Source organism: Dendrobium catenatum, unplaced genomic scaffold (genome assembly GCF_001605985.2).
Source record: "Dendrobium catenatum unplaced genomic scaffold, ASM160598v2 fragScaff_scaffold_880, whole genome shotgun sequence".
Lineage (NCBI taxonomy): Eukaryota > Viridiplantae > Streptophyta > Magnoliopsida > Asparagales > Orchidaceae > Dendrobium > Dendrobium catenatum.
The window spans coordinates 570,772-583,258 of NW_021319342.1; the positions used below are offsets into that span (position 1 = coordinate 570,772).

Consider the following 12,487-nt stretch of genomic DNA (forward strand, 5'->3'; position numbering starts at 1 on the left):
CAGAGAGAGAATTTAATATTTTATGAATTTTTAAATATAATTTCTCTTTATTTAGCGGGATTTAAACTAAAATTTCTTTATTTTCTTCCAACAACAATCAAATCAATGTCCGCAATTAATACCCAAATCATCGAATATTTCTCAATTTTAATTTCTTTTTGGCAGTGAAGGTATTTTCATCTCCTCTCTCGGTACTGAAATGACATCGACGCCTTATCTCTGACGCCATGAAATAATTAATTGTTGTTTTTTAAACTTCCAAGAAAAGCTAAATGTACATGCTCGTACCGGCTTCGTTACATGCTTGGTTACCGGGGGCTGGTACAATGCTCGGTATCGCTCAGTACATGCTCGATACCGCTAGGTACATGCTCGGTACCGCTCAATATCTTTCCATATAAATAACTTTACGAACTTTTAAGATTACAAGCAAAACTTCAAAATTACCTTTACCTCTGGCAGGTTTGAACCCCAACTAGGGGAGAGCCCATTGGACCCCGAAAGACTGATATAGTTGTTGTATTCAATTTTGTCTTATTAATTGAGATTTTTGATTTCACTTCAATATCAAATTATAAATTCTAAATGTTGAAGGATAGTAAAGTTTCAAATACAGAATAAAACCATTATGATTTAGGAGGAATATAATCTTCGTCTTCTATCAAGAAAAATCTTCACTTTATATGACAATAATAAAGATTGTGGGATGTTACTGGAGATGGGTTCGAGTTGCCTTGATGATATGAGATTATTGGATTGTTGCAAATTCTTTCTCTAGATGAACTAGAGTTGGAGAATGGATATTCAATGATGATGATATTGATTGGGTCAAAAATCAAATATCTAAACCTATTTCTATCGTTTCCCTCTATTGAGTAGTTTTTGACCTTCAATGTTGTACTAGAATTGATTTTTTGCTTTATATTTTTGTAGTTGTAACTGATATTTTGTACTTAAACATTTTTTATATTATAAACTAAACAAGTTATCATGAAATTGATTTATTATTCCCTTGTCATTTTTAATATAATTCGTCTTAATTCTAATATATTAAAATTAAAATTATTATGCGTGTCCAACTGTGCCGCCACCCGTGGTCATATATTTTTAAAAAATGTCTTGTCCGTGTCCGGTGTCCGTTGTATCATAGAATAAAATTTTTTTTTTTTTTTTTTTGCCAACTTTGAACAATTAGCAATTTTATGGATGTTCCAATGAATAGTTCATATAGCTTTTGGAAGAAATTTCAATTCAATGGTACAAGGCCCGTAACTTATTGTTTTTCTTAGAGAAATGGTTCAAGTCTAAGAGGACCCGTACATTGTGGTTTATAGCAAGATCTTCCAATCCTCTCAGACACAAGCACTCCATCTCCATTAAATCTATTACAGGGAGTATATTAAAAAACGAATATTTTATCTCCTTGGTAATTTTCAGGTTAAAAAGATATGATAGCAACTCTTCTCTCTAAAAAGAGCAATGAGTTTGCAATATTGTATGGAGAGGAGATACAAAGAGAAAGACGAATGTTACTTGAAAAATCGACTTGAAATAGTTGATTTTGAATCTGTCAATATATGCCTTATGTTTTTCATGAAAGAGAAAAACCAAAAATTGGCCCATCAAATTGACTTTAGATGAGAAGTTTCGCCTCAGCACAATAGCCAAGCAGCTATTTTTCATCGAATTATTTTCCTTTTATTGTCCTAAACCACTAATATTGCATCTAAAGGTATAAATTTTTCGTTATTATGATGTATGGCTCCAAACAATCTCTATTCAATAAAAATTTGCTTCAATTTTGAATAAGAAGCTTACCAGATAACTAACCGACATGTAAAACAACATCCATCTAGTAGCTTCTAATGCTGAATGCAGTTTCCCCAAGTGGTGCATCAAAAATAGAACTATATTTACTGGGTTGTGTAGTTAAAGTAAAAAGAAAATGAAAAAAGAAACTTATGCTTGGATTAATAAAGACATATGCCCTTCTATGCCGGAAATGAGATCCAAGAAGAATCAAATGTAATTGGCTACTAATAGTGACAATTAAGTATGAATTGCTAAAGTTTGATAAAGCCTAAATATTAAAACCAAGACATGGAGAAAGATCTAAAAGGCCCTTCTACCTTTTCTCCAGCAAGACAGAACAATATTTATGGTCTTTTTAGATAACCAAGTGGGTTCTTTCATTATTTGAATGAAAAAAGTGGTTCTTTATATTCAATAACATTACTTTTCTTACATAATAAGTACCCTGATTTATAATATCTTAGAAAATATCTAAATAATCCATCAAAAAATTGGAAAAGAATCATTAGGAAGAAAAAATAGGTAAACAGCGCAAAACAATAAGGAACTAAGATGCGTGGCTTTGATTTCTAGCTAGGTATATTGCCTCTTGTCATTGCCCTATGCATGCACACATGAGGATCATGCATGGTGGTAAGCTTTATTTACTGTACTAACAAGGTTTGTGAAAAAAATAAAATAATTCACTCCGCTTACCAAAAACTAAGCATTACATGAATAAATTCTAAATAATCAAGAATATGTACATCGAACAAGTGGAAGACGTACATACCTTCCTCCAGGTCTGATGTAAGCGTCCCAACTTCTTCTAACCTGCAGGCAACGACTACTTGAGTAATAACAAAAGGGATTAATTGATAACTACAGGACAACGGTACTTAATCCCTTTCCAGAATTAACATATCAAAAGAGCACTTTGACATATGTAAAAAAAATTCAACTGAGTGTTTCTAGAACATATTATTCGTTTTTTTCATTGAACAGAATGCTTAATCACCAAACCATTCAAATCACGAGCATGAAAACAACAATGATTATAATGAAGGGGAATAAATTTTGAATAAATCTTTTCAGTAAATCGACAGGATGATAAATAGGTTTATCAAAGCCATAGCGCTTAAAAAATAAGCAAACAACATAATATCGATGATAGACACCCTCTTGACATTGGCGCCCAATACTTACTGCATAATATCGATGCTCGACTCTCGACAGCATTGTCATCTGCTCTCTCAATGCCTAATACGCGACATCGACGCCTGACTCTCGACATCCTAATATTAATTATTTTAAGCATAATTTTTAGTTCAATGAATTATTATTTCTAAATTACTTTTAACATTATACTTATTCAATTTTATACGCTATTTTTAAAATAAAACATATATATATATATAATACCATGTTCAACCTATATCTGTATCATATATTTTTTAATAATTGACATGTCCCGTATCCGTGTCAGCGTGTTCGTGTGTGTGCATCATAGAAGAAAACTAAAGAATATTGAACAGGAACAAAAATGTTTAGATAAAGATAAATGTAAATTAGAATAGAAGCAAGCAGCAGTAGATATAGCATGTATGCCGCCAAAAGCCAGTTAAAAAGCAGAGCTTAACCAAGTAATTCCTTGCTCAAAACGGTTTACTTGTTTTTATCAAGCTCACGAAAGCTTCAATATGAGCAGAATTTTCAAACCATATTCAAGCACTTGTTTATTTCTTATCTATATGGAGGACTGAAATAAGAAGATTTATTCTGTGCGGAGTGCGGAGTGCGGAGTGCGGAGGGCGTCCGGAGCCCAATAAACATGCGCCATGTCACCCCATTGGCAGGTACCCAGCTCAGTACCCGCACTCGGTACGGCTGGGTACCGTTGGGTACCCAGTGCTTGTGCGGAAGGTTCTCCTGTCCGCACTCCGCACAGAATAATCTCTCCTGAAATCAAGCTTTAAATGCTTAAATAAATATTTGGGAGGATAATGACTCATTACCAAACATAAATCAGCCATAGTAAATAAAAGAAACTGACATAATTATGCTAACTATTTATTTATATTTCTAATCATTTAAATAATAAAACTAGAATCAAATCAAAATATTTAATGATTTACTCAAAATGAGCTTTTATTCTATTGACCTCCATACTAGTGTCGAGGTCGAGTCGACCGAGCAAGATGAACTTTGAAAGCAAAAAAAGCTCGAAACCCCGCGTAACTACCCAACCTATGTTGATCGAAAACCAAAATTGTTGAAATGTCCTTCGTTTGCGAAACAGATGGCGATGATGCGTCTGAAGCAATAGAAATAGCTAAAATCGACGCACATATTGATTGGGGCGCAAATCGACGTACATATTGATTGGGGCGCTAATCGACGAAAATTTTAATTTTGTGCACTTAAATCGATGCGACAACGATGCATGCGAATGATCACGACGATGTAGCGACCGAGCCAACAGGTAATTTTAAAAAAATATATATTATGATTTTGTATTATTACAAATAAAATTTAAGGAAAGAGAGAAAAAAGAGATTTTAAAAAAAAAAAGAAAAAGTCCTTAATAAAAAATACCCAAAATACCCCTCACTCATTTCACTTAAACCCCTAATCCCAATCGACCCCTCACTCATCTAATAACTCCCTCTCACGCCAAAACCGCACCAACCTTCGGCTCTCTCCCTCTCTTGCGACCCGAAAGATGCCGGCCTCCCAAGCTCCCTCCCTCCTCCCTCCTCCCTCCAAGTTCAAAGTAAAATTTCTATTTTTCTTCTTCTTACTTTCTTCTTCTTGATCTTCTTTTTCTTCTTCTTCTTCTCTATTTTTCTTTCTCCTTATACCTCCCTCCATTCTTTTTTCATGGTGATGTCGAAACTCTCAACAAAACTCATGACTTGGATAATTTTAAAGAAATCAAAATCCACCTAAAGTTCTAAGTCAAAAAATTTAAAAAAAAAAAACACACAACACCTTATGTTCACAATACTGAAAATAAAGATGAAAAAAAATCCATACCATAGCAAAATATAACTTACACTAAACTTGTTGGGGAATTAGTTATTCACCAATATATAAGAATCAAATTTCTTCCTCTTAGCTCTTGACTTACGCACACCTAAACTCCAAAGCAACACACCTTAGAGAAGTTAAGTGTGAAAGAAAAATGAACTGAGCCACCCTCCTATTTATAATATGAAATTCAAATTATTTGCGGCCCTGCCACTTAGGATTCATTTACTAAATGATAGGGAATATACACCTGAGGGTTGCGTCAGCCTAAGATCCCTTTGCTAAAACACAAGGAAAGTACAGTTCATGCTTATAGGAAGGGTTTAACCAAAATAAGGGATACCTTTGCTAAAAGACTAGGAAAGTATAGCTGGCGCCTATAATCGCATAGGGAAAGTACACCTTGTTTATTTTGAAGGGTTTAGTTAGAATAATTACCAGAGATATGCGGTGCGTGGATTTCTACATATTAATAATTATTGTAAATATATTTTCGTAGGAAAGGTAAATATTTTTTTTACTTTTATCCCTCCCCTTTTAAGATAATTACCACCCGTATTCAAGTGTATTTATGCTCTTATTTCACCAGCCGGTGAATACCCGAGGAATTCAAAGTCAGATCCTCGGAGAGGGATTTTAACATATTTTAAACATGGATCCTAAGCTGGTGGGGCCTTCAGGTATACTTTTTCATGTCTTTTAACAAGGGGATCCAAGGCTGGCAGGGCCCTCAGGTGTACATTCCCTGTCCTTTAGCAAAGGAATCCAAAGTGGTGGAGCCCACAAATAATTAGAATTCCACATTATAAATAGAAGAGTGGTTTAATTCATTTCTTTCACACTTAACTTTTGTAAGGAGTGTTGCAGGGGAGTTTAGGTGTGCGTAAGTCAAGAGCTACGAGAAAGAAATTTGGTTCCTACAGTTGGTGAACAACTAATTCCCCTACAAGTTCAGTGTAAGTTGTATTATGCTATGTTCTGTATTTCTTTTCATTTTTATTTTTAGTGTTTGGAACCTAGGATGTCGTGTTTTTTTTTTTTTTACTTAGAACTTTAGGTGAATTTTGATTTCTATTAAATTATCTAAGTCGAGTTTTGCTGAAAGTTTTGGCAACATCCCGATATCGTCCCCGCATAGGGGGCTGCATCGGAAGTATAAAGCCTTCAGGCCTGCCAAGAAAGACAGACACGGTAAGTGTCAGGTGACACTACGACCGCAGTCTTATTCCCCGCTCGCCGCTAATAAAAGCAGTCACGGGGCTTAAATAAGATGAGTGAGGAGAGGTATTTTCGATAATTTTTATTTAAGATTTGTTCTTTTTTTAATCTCTTTTTCTCCATCTTTTCTTAAATTATATTTGTAACTATATAGAATCAAAAAAAAAGTTTTTTAAAATTACGCGTTGGTTTGGTCGCTACGTCGCCGTCATCGTTCGCATGCATCGTCATCGCATTGATTTGTGCACACAAAATTAAAATTTTCACAGATCGGCGCCCCAATCAATATGGGCGTCGATCTGAACTATTTTCGCTGCTCTGAACATATCGGCGTTGTTCGTTTTGAGAGCGTAGGCCATTTCAGCGATTTTGGTTTTCGGTCGACACATGTCGGGTGAGTTACGCAGGGATTTGAGCTCTTTTTTGCTTTCAAAATTCACCTTGTGCGATCGACTCGACCCCGACACTAGTATGGAGGTCAACAATTGCACCCCAACAGATATGGTGCGCGCTTGAAGCGGACCATGTTTGTTGTAAATAATTGACAATACAGATCTCCAAGAATTTTCTTCTTGTTTTTTTTTATACTCTTGGATGTCAACGCAAGATAAAGGCAAAGTATATAAAATTTTTTATACCTCATCTTCTTTTCTTTTCATCAACTTGTATACTTATAATTTTATTATCTTTTTGCCAGGAAGATGTTCAATTGGAGCAGACCGAAGGGGATGCCAAGAATTGAGCCTGGTGAGGAGGTTATATGGGCAATGATTAGCTGACACAATCCTTCTGGGACTGCTGAAATGGTTGATAGCTGAAGCAGCATGAAATGCTGAGAGGTCGCAGCATCTACAGTGAATTTTTCATGCGCTCGTCTTTACTATCACATTCTGAGCTCGACACCTCAGCCCACAGAGATCCTCCAAAGTGGGTGACCACTGTTAGATTGAAGTGTGAGGACTATAATCCCTTCGAGAGTACCATCGCTCAGGTGAGCTCCGTTATGTGCGATATTTTGGAGTCGGCTGCCAATGTCATTGAGCAAGTTGGGTTGAGCAAGTTGGGCAATCAAGGTTATTGTGTCACAAGCAATTACAACCAGCTATGCATGAGAGACCTAGGGATTCTCCAGTGGGGTAGTTCTCTAAATCTACACGTGGGTATGTTTCCCGGGCAAGGTACGTCTTAAGAGCTCTTAAAAAATATTTTGAAAAGAGCAGGTATATAAGAAACCGTATATGCTTCAATGTTCAGCTTTGAGAATATCCCCCACTCTTAGATAAAGGAGGTGATAGAATTCTGGGACCCAACAACGAATACCTGCTGGATGAGCTCCGAGGAGCTGACAATGACGTTATGGGAGCTACACACTGTCTCTAGCCTACCAATCATTAAACTATTCTCCGTAGGTATGAAGAATGCGTTCCTCCATATGAGAAGTTATTCCATAGGCAACTTTCCCTCGACAGGAGTAGGAGGGGAGAATTAATATTGCCAACAGTCCTTTCGGATGCATTAAGTCATTATCAGCGGGTTTGTAAAGAGGTTAGGCTATAGAGGCGTTCTCGGGCCACCGTCCCTTTAGACATATGGATTCGCAGTTTCATTCGGGAGGAGGAACTCAATCAAACCACCGTTCTTCTACAAAATCCTTTTGAGTCAGGCGTGGAGTACACTGATGATCTATCAGAAGACCTTGTCAAACCTTCCACCGATGTAGGGTTGTCTCCCGCCCTTTTAGGTGTGAGTGAAGAGTTATTTCTCGTTAGATTTTTAGTTTGTTGGTTGTACACATTTGTCCTCCCTACTAAGGGATGCGTTATTTGATGTAATTATTTGCTAGCGGCCAGACTCTTGTCATACGAAGAGCGTCTTTCGCTCGCCTCTGTAGTTCTTAATAAGATTTTCAGAACGTTCAAAACTATTTTAGAAAACCATACACTCGATGGGCATGATGCAACCCTCCCTTGGCAATATATTTACACTTGGGTTCACATTCACATCCATGGAGCATTTAGCTGCCTGGAATATCCCTCCTCAAATAAGGGATACTCAATCGTCATGCAATTTTTGAGGGCTTCATCCAAAATGAAACAAGAGCGCGTACGATTATTTTCTTCATACCAGACCTCATCCCTGACCATTTCCTCTTAGTGTGCATCAACAAGAGCTTGGCAGTCTATCAAGTAATTTGATGGCAGTGGATATCATTGATGACACCGATCTCCATGGCAAGTATACCTTTTTAAAGGGCGCTCTTTACAGGTTGTTGAGTATTTCATTAGTATGTGACCTGGATGACTATGTTACCGTTATGGGCAATCGGTGATCTTGGAAAGGTATCAACCCAATAGGGCTGCCAGACAATTCGGCCTTTCGTAAGCTATCACGTATGAGGGTCTATCGCTCCTTAGTGTCAGATGTTAGCGGGCTGAATACAATACCTGCGAAAACATGCATGTATGTTGCCTCACTGATGTGGATTAATTTGTATAGGCTTGGCACATGTAGCAGATTTCATATAGCACCCCCTGACAGCCTTACCGAAGTCGGCTACACTCGATTGACTTGGGTGAAATTGTCATATGCACCCTTTATGGAGCACGGAGTCCGAAAATACGAACGAAGGGTGCGATTATTTGGGGTCCCTCATGGTCAAAGGCCTCAAAGATGCTCGGTGCAAGCGGGAACCAGTGAAGGTATAGACATTTTTTTATCATTTTCGTTCTTTCTCTTTCTTTCTTTAATACACTTATTTCCTCTCCTAATTTGAATGCAAGAAAACAAGACGATCAGCACACCACCGAGGGGATCATATCTGCCCTATCACGAGTGCGAGCAAGGGAACCCTCTCCGAGCTATGCCAATGTCCCTTCATTTGGACACCGCCGCGTATGTTCTCGTCCAATGGAACCTCCGCGTGCTTAAGCAAAATGGACGGCAAGCACGTTACCACAACAGCTTCTACCCCAGAATGAAGTACCTTTTGACGCCTACTAAATGTGTGTGGATGCTATGCATGTTCCTTTTGATGATTACGAAGGGGGCTCATCCAGTATACGCATACCCTCTCACATACCTAAAGTAGGATCTTCTTTCGTGGAGATGCTCTTTCCAACAAATCCCTTTTCGTCGTATTGGCCAGGAGAAACATCTGCAGCAAGAGGGTCACCACCTGCTATAGGGTCTAATATGCCAGAATATACTCCATCTTTTTCCGAGCTAGCTCCAGTGTTTGAGGCCCCTTTTATTGACAACCCACCAACACAATTTGTGGAATCCAGCACTGGTATGAACTCATTTATTTTCTTATTTTGTAATCTCTTGTTTGCCCTTTTTTCTTTGCTTTCTCATATATCTTCTTTTTATATGCATTTCTTCCATCGTCCTTCTGTATAGCCGGAAGGAGTAGATTACCAATCAGAAATATTCTATCACATTCCACGATTTCCTGACACTAGGAATACAAACATATGCAATCAAAGTATGTGGTTCCTACGTGAAGTGATTTCAAGGCTGAACCAGGCTCACCCGAATCATTGGATCAATTTACGAACACGGCCAATGCTACCTTAGGTGTTTTAGCATAGATTGGATTAGAAGCGGATAATATGATGTATTGGGAAGGGCTATGCCGTGAGGCTGAATTTCATGTCCGACGATTGAAGTTTCTGTCAATCATACGAACCAGAGTCTCGTTACCTGATCTTTGCGAGAAGGTTAGAATCTGTCGAGAAGCAGCTGATGCTACTCATGATAAATTCACAAAGAGTGTTGATGTTATGAGGCGCATAACCAGAGATCTACTAATACTTTAACTGAAGTAGACAAACTTTATTCAAAGATAAAGAATCTCTAGAGGGAGATCAGAGATTCAATGTCCTGCAAGGTTGACCTTCAAGCTGAATAAGAAGTGCAAGCACGAGTAATCGAGAGGGAGAATAATCGTTATCAGATTAGCCACCGTGTTATGCAAGATGCTGAAGCTGCACTTACTCGGGCTGCAGAAGAGTTGCATGTTGTTGAGACTGAACATCAGACCCATGCCGAAGTGATGTTGCAGCTTAAAGATCTACATAGTGATTATTATGATCGTAATTTCATATCGCTCTTTGTTTGAGTTTCAGTTACTTTTACTCTCTTCGCATATATTTATAATTTTTTTATTCCAACAATCTTCTTTTCTTTCTTCTTTTATTTGGAGATTTTTCTTTCTTAGAAGTTTGACAACTGAAGTTGTGAGCAAACATACATTTGAGTCTTTGACCCAAGTGCCAAATTTGCCATTGCTTGTGATTCGACTATAATAGCATGTTGAACCAGTTGAGATTGTTATCGATCCGACGCTCTGTGCTAATGGACTTAATGATGACGAATACAATTGAACATTTGATAATTTGATTCCTTCTGACATGTGCTTTGTGAGGCGGACTTGATGAAGGATTACCTAATTTGTCTTCATTGAAATGTCAAAAAATTTACATATCTTCTACCCTTTGCTTTCTACTTTGACGGGCTTGATGAATGAGTGCATGCCGGTAACCTAGCCCTCGGGGCTTGCATTAGGTCAATGTCAAAGAGTCATATGTTCAAAGATTTATATAACGGACTTGTTGATGACGAAATCCTCTTAGTTCAACCTTAGGCTTCGTGTAAACTTTAGAATAATTTCATCGGTCCTTTGATTTGTGTTTTGACGGACTTGTCGAAGAATTCATTCGATCCTCACTTTGTGTTTTACGAATTTGTTGAATGATTTGCAGGTTTTGGATTTAATCGATAGTACCAAATGTAGGTATTATCTTGATCCTTAACAAGTTGAGAAGACTTCAATCTGAGTCACTTGAGTACATCAAATTATGTGAGCTAATATTTGATAGCTCTTCGTCATCTTGTTGTTGAAATGAGGGTTCCTCTACTGTGACCTTTCTTATGACATGTTGAGGCCATATTTTGAGAGTGTTGTATCCGACCTTATACACTCATTTAGATTTCAAACTAGAGCTATGGGAAACATACTCTCCAATGCTAAATATACTGAAGTTGATAGATTTGAAGTCCCTCTTTGTGGTTGAAGATTTAGAGCCTACACACATTCGATTGTTGCTCGCGACTCATCATTTCTACTAGAACTTCGATTCTCTGGTCAATTAGAAAAATCTTGTGGACTACGACTATTTGAACTTATCGAGTCGAATTAGCCTTCGTTCTTCCTACAATCCCTACTGAAGGGTTGAAGAAGTGGGGTTCCACTACAAAGGCCTTTCTTATGGTGTATTGAGTAAACAAAGCTGTCAGCGATCCGATCATATTTGGGCTTGTTGGATCCGACCTCTTACACTCACCTCTTACACTCAGCTCAATTTGTTGAAGTGGGTAGTCACAAAAGTCTCTTTCCTGACTTTTGAAATCTCGGTATGTTGGAGAAGGCAATGTCCCGAACTTTTAGAAAACCACATGCATATACTTTGAAAAAAAGGTCGAATCCTTCTATCTTGAAGGAATATTCGTGCTGATGATTTTAAATATTTATTTGAGGATCTCGGCATGCAGCGCGAATTCAACCGGAATAAATATTTAAAATTTTCGCTGTCTCACAAGGAAATTTTAAAATGGAATAAATTAGGAATTTTAAATATTTATTTGGAGATATCGGCACATAGCATGATGTCAACCCAAATAAATATTTAAAAATATCTCATCTTGTAGTGAGATTTAGGATAAGCTTTATATTTTTACAACAACAACAACATCAAGCCTTTATCCCACTACGTGGGGTCAGCTACATGAATCCTTTTTTCTCCATTGTGTCCTATTAAAGGTCAAATTCTCGTTTAAATCTAATAAGGTCATTCCTAATATTTTTTAACCAAGTCTTTTTAGGTCTGCCTCTACCTTTCTTAACATAAGTCCAAACTAATACCTCTACTCTCCTAACCAGGTCATTGGAAGGTCGTCGTTTTATGTGACCAAACCATCTAAGGCGACTCTCTCTAATCTTATCTTTTACTAGAGCTACTCTAACCTTTTCGCGTATATACTCATTTCGTATCCTATCTCTAAGGATAAAGCCACTCATCCACCTGAGCATCCTCATCTCTACCACACTTAACTTAGTATTATGCTTCTCTTTTAATGGCCAACATTCAGCACCATAAAGCATTGCAGGCCTCACTATCATCTTATAGAATTTTCCCTTAAGTTTGAGGGGTACATTTCTATCACACAACAAGCCCGATGCATTCCTCCATTACAACCATCCACTTGAATTCTACTGATAATATCCCCATTTATTTCACCATCACTCTGAACAATAGATCCAAGATATCTAAAACGTGTACTCTTATTAATGACTTGATCGCCCAAAGTCACAATCCCCTCACTAGGTCTATTACTACTAAAATTATACTTCATATATTCCGTTTTAGATCTACTCAAACGAAAACCT

General features: G+C 37.4%; 1 protein-coding gene across 1 annotated transcript in view; it reads right to left on the bottom strand.

The window, feature by feature from the left end:
* The window catches only part of LOC110115874 (U11/U12 small nuclear ribonucleoprotein 59 kDa protein-like), a 71,680-nt gene that overhangs the window by 32,424 nt on the left and 26,769 nt on the right, over nt 1–12,487 (bottom strand). Inside the window, exons 6-7 of the mRNA XM_028697144.1 lie at nt 3,664–3,750; nt 2,585–2,625 (exon numbers count right to left, since the gene is read on the bottom strand). Of these exons, the coding sequence (XP_028552977.1) occupies nt 2,585–2,625; nt 3,664–3,750 (128 nt within the window). The remainder of the gene's footprint in view (nt 1–2,584; nt 2,626–3,663; nt 3,751–12,487) is intronic.